The 18,225-nt window shown below is 32.4% G+C and overlaps 1 protein-coding gene across 1 annotated transcript in view; it reads right to left on the bottom strand.

The window, feature by feature from the left end:
* Positions 1 to 14,319: 14,319 nt before the first annotated feature.
* LOC129230143 (DNA polymerase theta-like) overlaps positions 14,320 to 18,225 on the bottom strand; it is a 63,392-nt gene continuing 59,486 nt past the window's right edge. The window contains 3 exon segments of the mRNA XM_054864546.1: positions 14,320 to 14,534; positions 15,823 to 16,086; positions 17,304 to 17,415. Coding sequence (XP_054720521.1) covers positions 14,320 to 14,534; positions 15,823 to 16,086; positions 17,304 to 17,415 — 591 coding nt within the window.

Genomic DNA, 18,225 nt, shown 5'->3' with positions numbered 1-18,225 from the left:
CGATTTATCTTTCTTATTGTTGCATTAATAAAACTATTTTTATTCGCTAAAAAATAATGATAATAAAAATAAATCAGCACCTCTTGGCGCGATTGGCACCAAAATTGAACCAAAGCCTGTCTACATATGGATTCACATATATTCCAAATTTCAACCAGAACGTAGCATTACTTCTTGAGATAGGGCACTCACAATGGAAAAAAAGAACGGGCGATTGCGCTACCCTCTTTTTAGCTGTTGACACCAAAATAAAATCAGCTCTTATACCTACTAAGGGCTACTTGCCGATAAATGTTTCTTTCATTCCGTTCATTATTTCTTGAGATACAGCAGTCACAATTGACGACAAAAAACGTTCTATAGCTCAACCCCCGTTTGAGTTATTGACACCAAAATTGAATCAGCACCTGTTCCTGTTAATGGCAATATATGGACCAAATTTTGTTTGATTCCGCCAGTTACTTCCTGAGGAATAGCAATCACGCGTAACTCAAAAAACGTCCCATTGCTCCACCCCCCTTGGAGGAATTCGCGCCAAAAACCAATGGGCACAAGTTCACATAGGGGCACATATGTGTACCAAATTTCGTTCGATTTCATGCGGTAGTTTTTGCTGTAGAGCGGCCTCAAAAAACTGGTCACACACAGACGTGACACACATACACACACACATACACACAGACAGACAGACATTTTCCAAAAATAGTCGAAATGGACTCAGCACACCTCAAAACGTTCGAATCCGTCAAAATTCGAAATTCGAAAATTTGCACGAATCCAATACTTTCTTCTATATATATTATATATAGAAGAAAGTAATAATAATAATTTTATTCTATTTGATACTCTTGTGATTATTATTTAATCATTTTATTCGAAACGCTTTTTAATTATTTGTTTTGAATTTAGTTGTATACTTTAAAATGATTAAAAAAAAGAGGGAGAGCCTTGGTATTTTTTGAAAAATGTTTTCCGGTTCATGTTTAATCATTGTAAAGGGACATAACATGAAAGGAATTAATTTTTTCTCTTACCAGGCTTATAATATTATATAGTTAATAAAATTTTATAAATTTTAATCGTTAAAACCACAAAATTAGTATTGCACACCTCATTTACGGCGTTTACTTGCATAAGAGTGCTTGTTTTTCACATTCCCTGTAGACCCCCCCCCCCCTCCGGGCCGGTCGATTTGAAAGTTTCCAGGGCCGAATTTCCTTCCCAGTCCGCCCTTGGCTCAAGTGAAGAACAAATATTCATTGCACGATAAACATATGTGTTGAAAGCTGAATATTTTTGATTAGGAGGGTGAGACGATAATCTATGTGGGGGTAAGGAAACAGCAAAAGGTTTGCGATAAACCGTAGTTTCAAAACCGAACTCAGTTCGAGAAACGAGAACATCCAGAAATGGAAGGCAATTATTCTGTTCTTTTTCACAAGAGAATTGAATATGAGGATCAATGGAATTTAAAATAGATAAAGCATCATCAATGCTTAGTTGGTCGTGGTTTATAAGAACAAAACAGTCATCAATATAGCGAACATAGAATTGAAACTGTAGTTTCTGAAACAACTTGACCTCAAAGTAATGCATGTAAATATCACTAAGGATGGGGCTAAGTGGGTTTCCCATTGCCAAACCATCCGACATAGTATAAAATTTACCATTAAAAACAAAGGAACTTTGCCTTAGACAAATATCAGTAAGGAAAACTAAATCCTCAATTTCCTTAGAGGTAAAATGAAATTCAGACAGTCTACTCTGAAGGCATAACAATGAACCCTCGACCGGAACGTTCGTAAGTAATGAGTTCACATCAAAAGAAGCCATAAAGGAATTATTTGGAACGCAATTCTGAATTTTTTTGACAAACTCGATAGATTTTTTTACAGTGAATACATTATTACTCATAAGAGGAGAAAACACAGAGACTAAATATTTTGCAAGTTTATAAGAAGCCGTACCAATATTGGAAACAATCGGCCTGAAAGGAATGCCAGCTTTATGTACCTTGGGTAAAGCATAAAATCTAGCGCAATTAGCAATAGAAGGAATAACAGAGCGTTTAACATTTATTGGAATAGACTGAACAGACTTGACAGCCGAAGAAATAGTCTTTAACTCATTTTCACTAGGATCTTTAGAAATCTCTAAGTATGGACCAGAAAAAATCAAATCATTAGTTTTGTCAACATTAGATGATTTGTCAAGAACAACAATTTGACCACCCTTGTCAGCTTTAGTAACAACAATATCTGAATTAGAAGTCAAATTCTTTACAGTACGCCGAACAGTATTAATAAAGACGGGATTGGAAATTCTTGAATTAAAGTCCACATTAGAAGCAATAAGATGCCTAACGTAATCTTTTCGATTGGATGATAAGGCACTAAATTTAAAAGCTTTCTCAATAGGAGCAATAAGCTTAGAAAAAGAAGGTTTGCTGGCCAGAGCAAAGTTATCATTGCATTTTAGAGCATTAATTTGAGAACTATTTAAAGGAACACTTGAAATATTAAGGACAACATTTTTATTCACCACTGGTAAATCTTCCGAAGGAAAAACTTTCGAATTTCTACAAAGTTTAGCTAATTTCTTTTTCAAAACAACTTGATGATTCTCCGTAGAACGAAGGGTTCTAGACCAAGAAGTTCTATTAACATAATCAAAATCAGAAATAGAATTTGAAATAGAGAGATGCAAATCATAGAGCTCACGTTCAATAAACGAGAAGCGTTTCCTAGTTTCTTGGATCGAAGCTCTAAGTAGAGCCAATTTCGACCGAAAAATAACTTTATCAATTTTTACAGAACGTGGTAAGTTACATTTCAAAGAAATAAAATTCTTATTCCGAATTTTATTTCTTTGAAATGTAACTTACCAATATTGGTACGGCTTCTTATAAACTTGCAAAATATTTAGTCTCTGTGTTTTCTCCTCTTATAGTCCAGGATCTGAAGGGGGTGGAGCATACATGGAAAGGCTGACGCAATATTATTTCTGATTATTGTTACAAGCACGATGGTGATTATGAAACCACATGTCGTCGCCCCCCCTGGGTGGTCGACAACCCCGGGGAAGGGGGGGAAAGCAGTGGGGGGAGCCGTTTACTAAAATACTCATAACTCGCGAGCTATTTGAGATAAAACACTGAAAAAAGTGGCAATCGACGCAACAAAACAAGGGTTTCATAAAAGCTAAATATGATTATGGACCCATCTTTGTTGGTTTCTGAGTAAAATTCCATTTTTTGCAAACAAGCAAAATTTTTGAATAAAATGCGCAAAACAAACTTTTTTGACCAAAATAAATTCCAAATCAAAATTTTTTGATTTTTTTTTTTTCGAAATAAAGTCCTAAATATCATTATTCAGTTTGTTAAAACTATTTAAGTACTGTTAACGCGTTGAAAAACAAAATGACAGTAGCGAGCTCGAACACTATTCGTAGTATAGTTCAGGATCTGAAGGGGGTTTTGAGCATGCATGGAAGACCTGACGCAAAATTATTTCTGATTATTGTTACAGGCACTATAGTGATTATGAAATCGCATGTCGTCGTCCCCCCCCCCCCCCCTCGGCGGTCGACATCCCCGGGGGAGGGGGAAAGCAGTAGGGGGACGCCGTTTACTAAAACACCCATAACTCGCGAACTGTAGGAGGTAAAGCATTAAAAATGTGGCAAAAGATGCAACAGAACAAGGGCTTGAAAAACCTAAATATGTTTATAGTTCTATCTTTGTTGGTTTATAAGTAAAATTCTTTTTTTAGCAGCCATGCAAAAATTTTGAATAAAATACGAAAAGCTTTTTTTCCAAAAATAAGTTCTTTTTCAAAATTATTTAACCGTTTAGGGAAACAATAAAATCTGAAACTTCATCATTCAGTTTGTTTAAAAAACTACTTAATTATTACCAACGTGAGCGTTAAAAAGCGAAATAAAAAATGCAAGCACTGCCTAAGTTAGCGCATTGAACAAAACGGCAGTATGCTAAGGAGAAAAAAAATAGCCTTATTATCCTTATGACGAACTATTCATTCTTCAGTTTACAAACTTATTCTAATTGCTAAGTATTCAATTATGGCTTTAATTTTGTTATATACTGCTTTAAATTTGAGAGGAACTAGGGAACCAGGCCCACAGTAGTATCATATCAAATATAATTTTAATTTATTTCTATTAATTTATATTTTCAATATCAATATACATATATAAAGCATTAATATATCAGAAATTCTGAAAGCTGGATCATACTCTCTTTTGTTGACTTGTAATTGTTCTGTTGAATCGTTCTCTTCCGAGTATTTTGTAGTTTATGGGTTTTTGCTTTAGTCTTAATAGCAACAGTATTTACAGCAAGATGAATTATTAATAAAACATTTACAAGATTATTTACAGTTCTTGCCTGCGCAGAGTGGAATTAAACTCTCTGGTAACACTGGCTGCATCATAAGGTGTGGGGCTTTATTGTTTTATTTTCATCCAAGTGAAACCCAAACTTGGTTACATCTAAAGACACTGCTAAGGTACAGGGGAATTGATTCAATAGTACTACTTCTACAATAGAGCAATACTTCTTAGCACATGTTGGAAAGAATTGCAGGAGCATGGTAGAGAGCTGATATTATATTTATTTCTGATGGAAATGATAAGAAATTATTGTGTGTAATGGTTGCATTCGCAAGAAATACCTATTTTCTTGACAATTTTTTTATAATACAGCTTCTAACAGTTGAAATTCTGAAGCACTCAGATATTGTTTTAATGATAACTCTAGTGTACAAAAAAGTTTCCGACTTTTTTGGTAAAGTGAAAGCATACTTTTTTGTTCCTATTTTACTTGTTGAATCGCAGTCGGAAAATGCATCAAAAGCTTGTAAAATTTTCGATGTTTTTTCCCGTAAGTGCTCCTGAAGATAGATGCCATCCTAAAGCTCTTTTCCTTTTCACAACACCAGCACATAAAATGGCAACCTCTGTCCTTTAACAAAGATTGCCAATAAGAATTCATTAGTTTCTGATCTATGAATTCTAAAATTACTATTAGTTTATTAGAAAAATTAACTATTAGTTACTTTTTCCCCTATTTTGCACTGAATCATATGTAGTAAGATAGACTCTGTTGCGTGCTTCGTCCTGGTTGGACTCGGGCATTTCAGAGAAATTTATTACTTGACTCTCAGATTTTAAATAATATTCATTTTCGTTTTCAGAGTTACCAGACACCAAAAGCTGATTGGATGCAAGAACGGATATGTTACATATTACATACTCTGAAATATACTTTTAAAGGTTCTTTTTATTTTCAGGAATGGCTATGACACGAAACCACTGGTTTGGTACATAGTGATTTTTTCATAAGCGAAGGAGATTTTCCTGAACTTCTGGTTTTTAAGTTATGAAAACGACTGAGATGTACCGATCGTGTTTAAGGTCCACTCGTGTAATTTGACTATTGGAGAGAAAATTTTATTATTTTTTATTTGGAGACCTCCAAATCTTTGCTGCATTTGAAAGTAGTGTTTGGGACATTATGGACTAGAGTCATTCCATTGATAACTTGAACTTTGTTCTTAAAATAGGGTGCTTCTTCTAGAGTTTTGCTGCAAGAAGTATCATTTTCAATTACATTCACGAAATCGGACCTCTCGCTTTGCTTCAGTGAACCATTCTGATGAACCTAACCTAGCACTAGGCTTATTGTATGGGAATGTTTTTTAGCTGTGCTAATATCACTTTTGAGCTAACGTTTCCCAGGTTAAATGTTTTTTTTTTTTTTTTTTGGTTTTCTTTTGCTGTTTTGCAGTCGCTATTGAAGACATTGCCATTGCAGGACTTCTCTGGATAAGAGACTATTCACATTTTCTTTAACGTTCCACTGAAATTTTGATGCTGCTTATGTGGCAACAGCCTCGCTCACTATGTTTCATAACTCAGATGTAAAATCTGCAAACGGGTTATCCTGATAGTTTATCCTTTCCGTAATTACTTCGTATTTGCAAACTTGCATGTTTTAATTTTTAAAAAAGTGCCATTGTGACCCATACTAAGCAGCTATAATGCGTTAAAGGTTAAATAATCAAGTAATTACTTAACTGGGACATTGTTTTGATAATATTACGAAATAAAACCGCGAAAACAGGAGAGCCACAAAATTTACTTTGGTTTATGTCGAGTCTTCAAGGTATATTCCTCAAACTTTTTTTTTTTTTGTGAATTACCTCAAATGCTTTTTGAGCTTGCTTTTATTTCACTTTTCAACGCATTGATAGTAATTAAGTAATTTTAAACAAACTGGATAATGATGTTTCAGATTTTATTGGTTCCCTAAACAGTTAAATAATTTTGATAATTTGAAAAAAAAAATGCGTATTTTATTCAAAATTTTTGCTTGTTAGCGAAAAATAAAATTTTACTCAGAAACTAACAAAGATATGATCATAGTTATATCTAGCTTTTATGAAACCTTTGTTTTGTTGCGTCCATTGCCACTTTTTTCAGTGTTTTATTTCAAATAGTTCGCGAGTTATGAGTGTTTTAGCAAACGCTCCACCCCCACTGCTTTCCCCCCTCCCCCGGGGTTGTCGACCACCCAGGGGGGCGACGGCATGTGGTTTCATAATCACTATAGTGCCTGTGACGTTAATCAGAAATCATTTTGCGTCAGGTCTTCCATGCATGCTCAAAACCCCCTTCCGATCCTGAACTATACTGCAAATCGTGTTCGAGCATGCTACTGTCATTTTGTTTTTCAACGCGTTAATAGTACTTAAATAGTTTTAGCAAACTGAATAATGATATTTAGGACTTTATTTGAAAAAAAAATCAAAAAATTTTGATTTGGAATTTATTTTGGTGAAAAAAAGTTTGTTTTGCGCATTTTATTCAAAAATTTTGCTTGTTTGCAAAAAATGGAACTTTACTCAGAAACCAACAAAGATAGGTCCATAATCATATTTAGCTTTTATGAAGCCCTTGTTTTGTTGCGTCGATTGCCATTTTTTTCAGTGTTTTATCTCAAACAGTTCGCGAGTTATGAGTATTTTAGTAAACGGCTCCCCCATGCTTTCCCCCCTCCCCCGGGGTTGTCGACCACCCAGGGGGGGCGACGACATGTGGTATCATAATCACCATCGTGCCTGTAACAATAATCAGAAATAATATTGCGTCAGCCTTTCCATGCATGCTCAACCCCCTTCAGATCCCGGTCTATTATGAGTAATAATGTATTCACTGTAAAAAACTCTATCGAGTTTGTCAAAAAAATTCAGAATTGCGTTCCAAAATGATTCTTTTATGGCTTCTTTTGATGTGAACTCATTATTTACGAACGTTCCGGTCGAGGGTTCATTGTTATGCCTTCAGAGTAGACTGTCTGAATTTCATTTTACCTCTAAGGAAATTGAGGATTTAGTTTTCCTTACTGATATTTGTCTAAGGCAAAGTTCCTTTGTTTTTAATGGTAAATTTTATACTATGTCGGATGGTTTGGCAATGGGAAACCCACTTAGCCCCATCCTTAGTGATATTTACATGCATTACTTTGAGGTCAAGTTGTTTCAGAAACTACAGTTTCAATTCTATGTTCGCTATATTGATGACTGTTTTGTTCTTATAAACTACGATCAACAAAGCATTGATGATGCTTTATCTATTTTAAATTCCATTGATCCTCATATTCAATTCTCTTGTGAAAAAGAACAGAATAATTGCCTTCCATTTCTGGATGTTCTCGTTTCTCGAACTGAGTTCGGTTTTGAAACTACGGTTTATCGCAAACCTTTTGCTGTTTCCTTACCCCCACATAGATTATCGTCTCACCCTCCTAATCAAAAATATTCAGCTTTCAACACATATGTTTATCGTGCAATGAATATTTGTTCTTCACCTGAGCTTCTTAATGCGGAACTTAACTATTTAAGAGCTGTTGCTGTTGATAGAGACTATCCGCCCACCTTAGTTGATTCCATTTATAAAAAACTTTGCAAAAAATCTCAAAATGTTGTTCTTAATAGAACTTTTAACACTAAGAATTTAGTTGTTCTGCCTTTCTTCCCTGGTATCAGTTTTCAGGTTGCTAAGATTCTGAAGCGATTTCAATTCCAAGTGGTATTTTCTCCTATTAATAAACTTTCTTTCTCTTCTCTTAAAGATTCTATTCACCCTCTTAATTGCTATGGGATCTATAAAATTGTTTGCAATTACGGACTCGGATACATCGGACAGACCCGCCGTTCTTTGAAATTTCGGTTAAAAGAACATCAAAGCTATGTGAGAAAACAACAGCTGAATAAATCCAGTATTGCTCAACACTGTTGGGAATCGAATCACTCTTTTGATTTTAACTCTTATCAAATTATCCAAAAATGCCCCAATTCGTTGGATCTTGATTTTTGGGAATCTTTCCACATCCAGAGGAACCGTTCTAATTTAGTTAACGATCTTACTGCAATTCCCTATTTTTCCTCTGTGTGGACTCCTTTGTTAAAATTGGTTTAGATTTTCTATTATTTTTATGTAAACGTCGTATATTTCTTACTTTTATTTTTTCATTTTTTGCTTTCTTATTTCGTTTTGTGATTAACTAATTCCAATATGTTTATCCTTCACTCTGTTTTTTTTTCTGCATTTCTCCATTTGATACATTGCTTCCATACATAGTTTTTCCCGCTGGTAAATTTATTGCTAATTTATTCGGAGTGGATTCATTTTTGGATTTTTTGCATTGTTTATGGGTTTTCTTTTAAAATTTATTACTTAACGGTTTTTTTTCCTGATGGAATTATATAATAAATTTTGTCTCCAGGTGTCATTTTATCTTTTTTGTTTTGTTTAATTTCTATTTTTTGATATTTATACTATCTCCTGTTCCACCGTGTTGCTTTTCTCGGATGACTTTTCATCCAAAAGCTCACACTTCTTTGCATTGAAAAAGGTGTTCCTTGTAACACCAAAACACGTGTCTGCAATCATTTGCAAGTTTTGTGCTTAACAACGTTGGATTACTGACTTTTTAATTATCAAAACATGATAAAAATATTTACTTATGTAGGTAAGGGAACTCAATTTAAAATGATTTCATTATTTATCGAAAAAAATTTGACATTACATTTGTAACAAACAACTTTGAAATGCGAAAAAAGTCGAAAAACGAAACAAAAACAATCAATTTCAAAATATATATGTATGTAACTTAGTTTTAAAATAAAAGAACTTTAAAAGTTGACGAAAAAAATAACTTTGTATAATCTGCGGCGACAGTTGAACATTCAATTTTAGCAATTGAATTAAATTAAACATGAAGAAGTAATAATTTTTAAGCTTTCAACAAAATTAATCTAAAAAGTTAAGAGTTCTTCTTGAATCTGTGATCATAGTAAGCTAATTACGTCAAAACAATGAGTAAAAACAAGGGAACTAAGACAGTAATGGAGGCTTCTTCTTTGCCAGTACGGTTGTTTATTTTACTTAGTGTAGAACGCGCGAAAGGAAAATTCAAGCTACGTAAAATAAACAACCCTGCAAAACACAGAAGCAGTCTTTGAAAGTGAATCCTGGTTTATAAGTTAAGGTTCAATGCTTTGATCATTCACAAATATGCAGCAGTCGGCATCTCATTAAATTTTTTTATCAGACAACGGGCCGATAATGCATAAGGAATTAAGGTACTTAATTTTGCAAAGCAAAATAAAAAGTTTCTTCATTTGACCAATTTTCCCTATTTTTTTTTTTTTTTTCAAAATTTACTGATTTCTCCCTAAATAATAAAATTCCCTGACTTCTCCCTGATTTCCAGATTCTGTCGTCACCCCCTGTACTATGAATCAGCAAAAAAGAATACTTGGAAATAAAATAATAAATTCATTCGCTAACAAATAGTCATTATGTCAAATTTTTCATACACAGTTACTCTCAGAAAAATTAGTCGTAGTTTGGATGCAACACACATATTTTTATACCTTAATTCATCCCAAATGAAAGCACCTTTCTAAAGTTGAAACAATGAAATTTAGTTTCCATTCACTTCAATTGCTTATACACATGAATGCACAGTGTACACATAAATTCAACAATAATTAACTCAGCAATAATAACTCTTTATTTCAATAAATAACTCTTTATTTCATTTTCTCAAGCTAAAAATTTTGGAAGCAATTTTTTTCATAAATTAAAATAGAAATGTCAATAAAAACAATGTATTAAAAAATCAACAGATAAATTATCTGTACAAGAATTTTTAAACAAGTCTACATGCGAATCTAAATTTGTTTTTATTAAAAATATTTATAAAACATTATTTCTATATGAATATTTCATGAAGAAGAATCTATCACAGTTTACATTAATATTTAAGCAAAATTCATTAATTATTCATTCATCAGGACACCTTTCACACTATGAGTTATGATCATAATTTAGAAGATTCAAAGAATAAAAATTAACTCATAACAAAACAGTGCATTAATATTAATTTTTTTATTAAACATCCCATAACACAACTAAAGGTAGCCTGAAATGGCATTTTGGGAGTTTTTAGTTTCCAGAAATTAATAGACGAGAGCCCCAGACCAACTATTTATTTTGTAGTAAGTTACCTCCCTAACCCAGGGCTAAGGCAGAAATACTTAAAATATACCGCCAGCTCAGATATTCCGTCCGAGGACTGCCCTTTTGTGCTTTTTAGCACTCATCAGCCTGGAATAGGAATTATCATGAACTGTAGGTGAAAACCTCTTCAGGTCCTCGGATGGAATAACTAAGCTGACGGTGTATTTTAAGTATTTCTGCCTTAGCTGGCTTAGGGCGGTAACTTACTACAAAGTACCTTGCTTTGCCATCAATCTTTGAGTTGGACTGCACCATTGTTGCGGTCACTCATCTGGTGTGCTAATTCTACATTAGCTACCAGTTTGTTTGGCTCTCTTAAGAGATTTTTTGCCTCCAGCTCAGATAATTCCTATTCCGGGCTGATGAGTGCTGAGGGACACAAAATCACAGTCCTCCGATGGAATATCTGAGCCGGCGGTGTATTTTAAAAGTACAACTATTTATTTCTAAATATCAAACTTTTGATCCCTCTCTTTCGATTTGTGTGCTTAAATTTCAATAGTGACCCTTTCTCAACTGGCTCTGCCATAGCCCAAGAGAAGAATTCTCCTTGATTAAAAACAATATTTTGTTACTTGGGAATAAAAGAGTTAATACAGGCTCACATAAGTAAAGACTAATGAGTATAATTGAAAAAAGTTGAGATAGAGTGAAGCAACTAAAGTCCAAATGAGAAGGAACCAGTAGGGTGGTTCAAAAAAACTTTTTTTCAACTAGGGTTCAGGACACCTATTTTTTTTTTTTTTTTTTACACTTATTAATAGTATTATGCTGTAAAAGTTTTAGCTTCTTACGCAAAATTTTAAGAGGGTGCTCAACGACCCCTTAATTTAACATTAGCCGTAGCATAAAAAATGCCACAAATTTAGAAACATTTAATTTCCGCTGCTGTTTTTTTGTAAATAATTATTTTATTGCAATGTATATGCATATCACTCATGTATAACATAATATGTAGCATTGTTTTTTCAGTTCAATGTACTTTTTAACCCCCCTCTCCATACTAATGATGTTTGGGAGAGGGGGGTTGAGCACCTTCTTTCAGTTGAAATAGGAAGCAAAAATTCTTCCAGTATATTACTATCTACAAGTCTAAAAATATTGAGGGGTGTCTCCTTATACAGAGGGAACTTTTTTTTTTACATGAATTTTTGAATCTGGAGGGACGACTGTCTATTTAATTTTGACATATAAACCATAACCCTGTCTCGGAAAGAAATCTGATAGTGTTCCTGTTGACCACAGACCAGGTGTCCTTTACACTTCTACTATTCCATTGACCTCTATTCATGATGACATAGAATGCAGAACAGCACATTAAAGTCAAATATAAATTAATGTTAACAAATAGTGTCAACAGTTTCTATAGATAAAATTCATTGTTAATTAAAATCCATGAGCAACCTAATAAAGATGCAACAAATACAAAATTGGAGCTTAAAACATATGGTTTAAGTTTTTAATTTAGAATAATGTTAAATGAATAAACAGAAATTTTTAAAAGCATACAAAATTCATTAATAAAGTTGAGCATTTTATAAAATAAATAAGTTAAAATAAATATAGATTCAAAAAATAATATAGATGGAATTTTAAAATAGCTAAAAGACTTAACAATCTAGAACTTTTAAAATCATTTCTCCAAAAACTAAAAAGTACTCAAGGTAACAGTACTTTAAAACATCAAATGATAAAACGTTTTTTTTTTTAGTGAAACCACTTTCATGTTTATAAAATTTTATTTAGAGTATTAATTCATAAGCAATTTTCCCACAATTCCACCACCCCACAAAGGCACTCACTATAAATTGGCACGACGGTGTCAATTAGACTTGGCATGAACCTCTTAATATGTATTTCAAAAACTAAAATATTTGGTCAACCGATAATGTTTTTATATAGAAATTTTTATATAAAAGAAAAAGGTTTATGATGCGCTTAATGCCCCTACTTAATAACAGGGGTGATTGTGAGTTCATCAAAAAATACCTGAAAGTTTCAAAGCGAGAACAGGGGGGGGGGCAATCTTTGGCCCCTATTACTTAAGTGCACCTTTGCCTTAGTATTAAATAGTTCTGAGTCAAAATATTGTGTGTACATTTGATTAAATTTTTATTGGGTTACAAAGTTACTTTTGAGCTGGTGTTATACAAATTATCTTGACATTTGTACATCTTAAGGGATAGGTGTCCATCTTAAGGCTCTTGCAGGTATATTTGATGAGTATTATATAATTTTTAAAAAATTGCAGAGGTAGGGAGATAAAAACATAACAAAAAAAAACATAATTCCGGTATTTTCGGACATGAAAATACCGGAAATACGTCCGAAAATACCGGAAATTCGGTAAAATACCGGAACACAATCACCCCTGTTAATAAGTAACAGCATGGAGACATACTGCACCAGTTTGGATAGCAAATAGATGCATAGTTATGTATAAATATAAGAAGTTTTTAAAAATGTGTTGAAGTAATTAAAATTCAATATCAATAAAACTATTCTGTTTTTGTACATACAGTTGAACCTCTTTATATAACAACATTTAATATGAAATCATAGCTAAAATAAACATTTTTCTCGCTAAATTTGAATTGCTATTTGATTGCATTAAAAATTTCACGCATAAAACGTGCATTAAACTGAAAGTCTCATGCAAGGCTAAAAAAAATTTCTCATGCTTTCACTGAAAATGATCGTAGTTGAATACCGCAGCTTTCTTCTTTAGAAATTTTCGTCATTTTGTGAGGTTGTAGGAGGCATATGTGTACCGAGAAGAAAAACGGAAATATTTTGCATTTAGAAGGAAGCAAATACACTTAATTGAGTGAGAACATTTCAATTTGCTTGGAGACAAAATTGTGTCTTTCACTGAGGATTACAACCTGTCCCCACATTTGCTGATTAGCATCTTTCTTTTTATTTTTTTCCCACAAATATGCAATTTTATGAAATAAAATAATGTTTTCTGAAATATACTAATACAGTGGCCGCCGCTTATATGAATCACGTTTGTTTTAAACAGTTTTGATTCCATAAAGTAGCCAATTCAATAAAAGGGCTAATTCAATAAAGCTTGATTTTGTTCTGTTTTTGACAATTTGATTCATTAAAAAGGTTTATTCAATAAACCACTGATTCAATTAACCGGGGTCCACTGTAAATAAATTACAATGTGCAAATTAACAACAATAAATAGTAATAATTATTTTTTTAAATACAGGTAAGCGTTTCTTTATTTATTCACAGTATCACTTATGCATGATTGTTAGGAGTAATGGCCAATACGAAGAAATTCATGGATTTTTAATATTTCGTTTTATAAAAAAAATAATATTTTGATAGATAAACTGTAACATACATCCAACTGCATAGGCATTCAAGATGACTTAGAATATAGAAAAGCATTATTCAAACCAAAACTAAGTATAAATTAATGTTAGCCAAATGATGTCGTCAATTCGTCTAGATAAAATCAATAATTCATTAAAATCTATGAGCAATTCAGTAAAGATGCTATTAGTACAAAACATGCATTTTAAGCTTTTAATTTACATTGGTGTAAAATAAATAAATAAATAAAATATTTTTTAAAGCATACAAAATTCATCAATAACGTAGAATATTTCATAAAATAAATTCATCAAAATAAATACATGGTTATAATTGATAATATATATAAGCTCAATATGATGACTTAGCTACACATCACGTGATATCTTCCATTGAACCCCAGGAAGTTCCAACTTTTACTTTGACAGGCAGTTTTACAGACAGTTGCCAGGTGTTCTCCATTGCATTTTTCACTATTCTCATTACTTGATCCAAATCGCTTTGATTCACTTCAAATATTAATTCATCATGCAGATGTAGAACCAAGAAACCTCCTCGAAAAGGACTTTGGTATAAATTGTTTTCTTTATCTTGGAAAAGATAAAATATATTTAAATATATTATAAAGAATCATAGAATAAAATTAGCATAAATCAATCCAATTGCATAAAAATAAATAATAGCATTTTTCAAAGCATTGCATGTTTGTTCTGTATTAAATAGATGTTAGAAAATGCTCCAAAGATAAAAACATTCTGCACTTGCAGTCTTAAACTAGTAGAGCTTTGTTGTTATCAATGCATATTTGTAACTGATTTCAATGCTTAAAAGAAAAAAAATTTTTTTTTTAATCTTACATTACGGCCGAACTAAAACTATGCATTTTCTGTCGAACCAGTGATAAAAACTTTCCAAGCAGGAAAACATAAAATGGGGCAGGGTTTAAAACCCTAAGCATATTGTTGAAAAACTTCGATTAAAATATGTGCACATTGTCCGAAACCTCATATCTGTTACAGTCACTAGGAGTTGAGAGTCGAACGAGGCACTGATTCATTCGAAATTTTAAGAGGAACGCATTCCGCCCATTTCCAACTTTGTACGATGATTTTGAATAAATTAATCTGAATAAAAATGCTTTTATGAGTTTGAATAAAAATCTAACCATTAACTCAAAACATATATGTCAAAATACAAATTTAGGTTTTTATAACTTTAATGTGAATTTCCAAATCTGATGGCAGCTGTCTCAACCCTGGTCAGACAATCAAAGTTTACAGATTTTAATAGCTTATTTATTACTAATAATGAAGCAGAAAGACTCTCTGTCCGGAGGATGTCTGGATGTCTGTAGGATGTCTGTGACGCGCATAGCGCCTAAACCGTTCGGCCGATTTTCATGAAATTTGGCACAAAGTTAGTATGCAGCATGGGGGTGTGCACCTCGAAGCGATTTTTCGAAAATTCGATGTGGTTCTTTTTTTATTCAAATTTTAAGAAAAAAACTATCATAAATTACGAAATTATCATAACGTGGAACCGTAACATGGGCACAAGCCAATTGGCGAGATACGAAATTATCATAACGTGGAACTGTAAGGTCGGTACAAGCCAATTGGCGAGAAAATTCACCATACATTATTTGTGAATATACAGGCGAACCAAAAGACCTTTAATTTTTCTATTACAGGCGAAGCCGTGCGGGTGCCACTAGTATTTATATATTAAGAAATTAGTCCCTCCAAATCAAAAATGCTATCCTAAATGAAATGTGTCCATGAATACAACTGCAACAGAATCAAGTTTATATTGAAAAAATATCAACAGAAACATTAGAATAATAAAACATCTAGTAATTAACAATGAAATTTATCATACCTTTTTTTGTTGATGAAAAACAAGGTCCTGAGGTGTCAGGAAATGCTGCAGTTAGTTCCTCCTCAATCCTTACCATGGCTGCCTTAATGATGTCAGCAGCAGATCCTTGGATAGTTGTGTTTATAGCTTGACGCTCAGCTTGAGCTCTTTCTCCTGGGAATTCACTGTTGATAAGTGATATTTGTCGACAACGCTTATTGATTGTATAGACACAGCCTTGCGCTTGACAGCTTTCAACAATTGTCTTCAAGTATTCTGAAAGTGCTGTAAATAAACACATAAAAAATGTCACCACATTTCTGCACCAAATCATTGATATACACAAGTTATTCACTTAATCAACTTTTAAAACTATAAGGGATCACTTTCCGTGTCTTCATTTGATGCACATGTATAAAAAAACATTTTCAGAAGAAATACATAGTATAGTTTTCTTGTAAATTGTTCGCAAAATGCAATTACATAATTTGCTCAATTTAAGACAGTTAAATTTTTGGAGATTTTACGTAAATAAATTTAGCAAAAAAAGTCTATGTGTAAAAAAGATTGTTAAAGCATAACTTGGGGTTTCAGAACCAGAAATTCAACATTAAAAAATACAGCAGGACACGAAATTCAGAATTTGAGATTACTATTTTTACTAATTTGAAGTTTAAAAAATAATCTTCAACTTTTAGGCATGAAAAAAAAAAGTTTTGGGAGAGTCATAAGTTTCTTTTTTCTCGTAAGGGATAATAAACATTCTTTGGTCCAGGTAAAACTTTTGATAGTTCAGAAGAAAATTTAGAAAACATTTTTGAGAAGTTAAAAAAAAAATAAATAAATAAAACAATGTTTCAGAAATAAGAACAGACTTACAAAACTTTCAAAAGGTTTCTTCTTGCAGGGATATTTCCAGAAATTCTAATTATTAAAAAAATCCCTTTTTGGGGAATTTCTGTGCTTAGAGGAACATTCAAGAGGTATTTGCATCATTACTTTGGGAGAAGGGCATAAAAATTCAGGAGCTTCTCAAACAAATTGGAATATTTCGCAGCTATGCTATTTGGTACCTTTGACATCTGTGGTAAATTTTTTATGGTATTTTAAGAAGAACTGCAATAATTTAAACACATTTTATTTTATGCAGATAAATTAGCCCTTTTGATTCGAAAAAAAATGCACACTTTTGCAAATGTACAGGGGCTTTTCCCCTGTACATTTGCAAAAAACAAACATAGGTGCCTTTTTACCTAATCTCTCTGTTCAGTAAAGTCCCAAAATTTTCTCATATTAGCAAAAAGAATAGAAGTATTTTAAATTAATCTATTTATTAAAATCCCAAAGAGATGAGACTGAGCCAAAAGTATCCCACATAATTTCTAAATCTGACAGTACTAGTCTCGACATTAGACTTTTGGCCATCCTCAAGAATATGCTCAACTAAGAAAGAGAAAAACAGACACACAGACAGAATTTAATAAGGTGGTTGAATTTCTTACCTGGATATGATGCTTTAAAAGTCTTCATAAAAAACTCAGCTTCATCTTCTGTAGTCTTTAACTGGTGAGAAAGTGCTTTGGCACCCATTCCATATATTATACCGTAACAAATCTGCAAGATTCATGAGAAAATTAACCATTTCTGATCGAAGCTGACTGATTTCTGAACTTAAAATTTTTTACTGAAAATGTAACTAACTATGCTTTAATGATAAGCAAGTTAAAAACATTTGAAAGATTTCTTTTTTTGTTTTTTGTGCCATTATGGATTTAATTGTTACAGATACAACCTTTAAGTTTTTTAGAGGACCTCAGTTACTTAAATTATTGGTTTTGAGCACATAAAACTTTAATTTTTAAACTTAGCATTCCTAAGCTCCTAACCAGGAAACACCATACAATGGTGTAATAACTTTTAAAAACATAAATAAGTAGCATTCCAAAGAGCATAGCAAAACATGTTTTTAGTGCATAAATTATTTGCACTTGTGTTCCCATTAACAAAATATGAGGTCTTGAAGTCCTCCAAAACATCAAGAAAAGTCACAAAATTAAGCATTTTGGCTGTGTTTTGAAAAATTACATTATTATTTATTTATTTATTTATTTATTTTTATTTATAATTTTTTTTTTTTTTTTTTTTGAATATCCACTGCTGACCTAAGAACAACATTCCCCATCTATTGAGAAGAAAGTGAAACTTTTTGATGATTGATTAAAAAATATAGTAAACTCCCAATTATCCACAGAATATGGTGGCATTTTAACTGTGGATAAGCAAAAACCGCGGATAATCCGAACAATAGATTAAAGACGATATTAGTGTATATAATAGGTAAAAAATATGAATGACACTCACACATACATTAAAACTATATTTAGCAGTAAGTTACCGCCCCTTTACAGCAGAACTGCATACAAT

The sequence above is a fragment of the Uloborus diversus genome, chromosome 9 (assembly GCF_026930045.1).
Source record: "Uloborus diversus isolate 005 chromosome 9, Udiv.v.3.1, whole genome shotgun sequence".
Classification (NCBI taxonomy): Eukaryota; Metazoa; Arthropoda; class Arachnida; order Araneae; family Uloboridae; genus Uloborus; species Uloborus diversus.
This window is presented reverse-complemented; position numbering and strand designations above follow the sequence as displayed.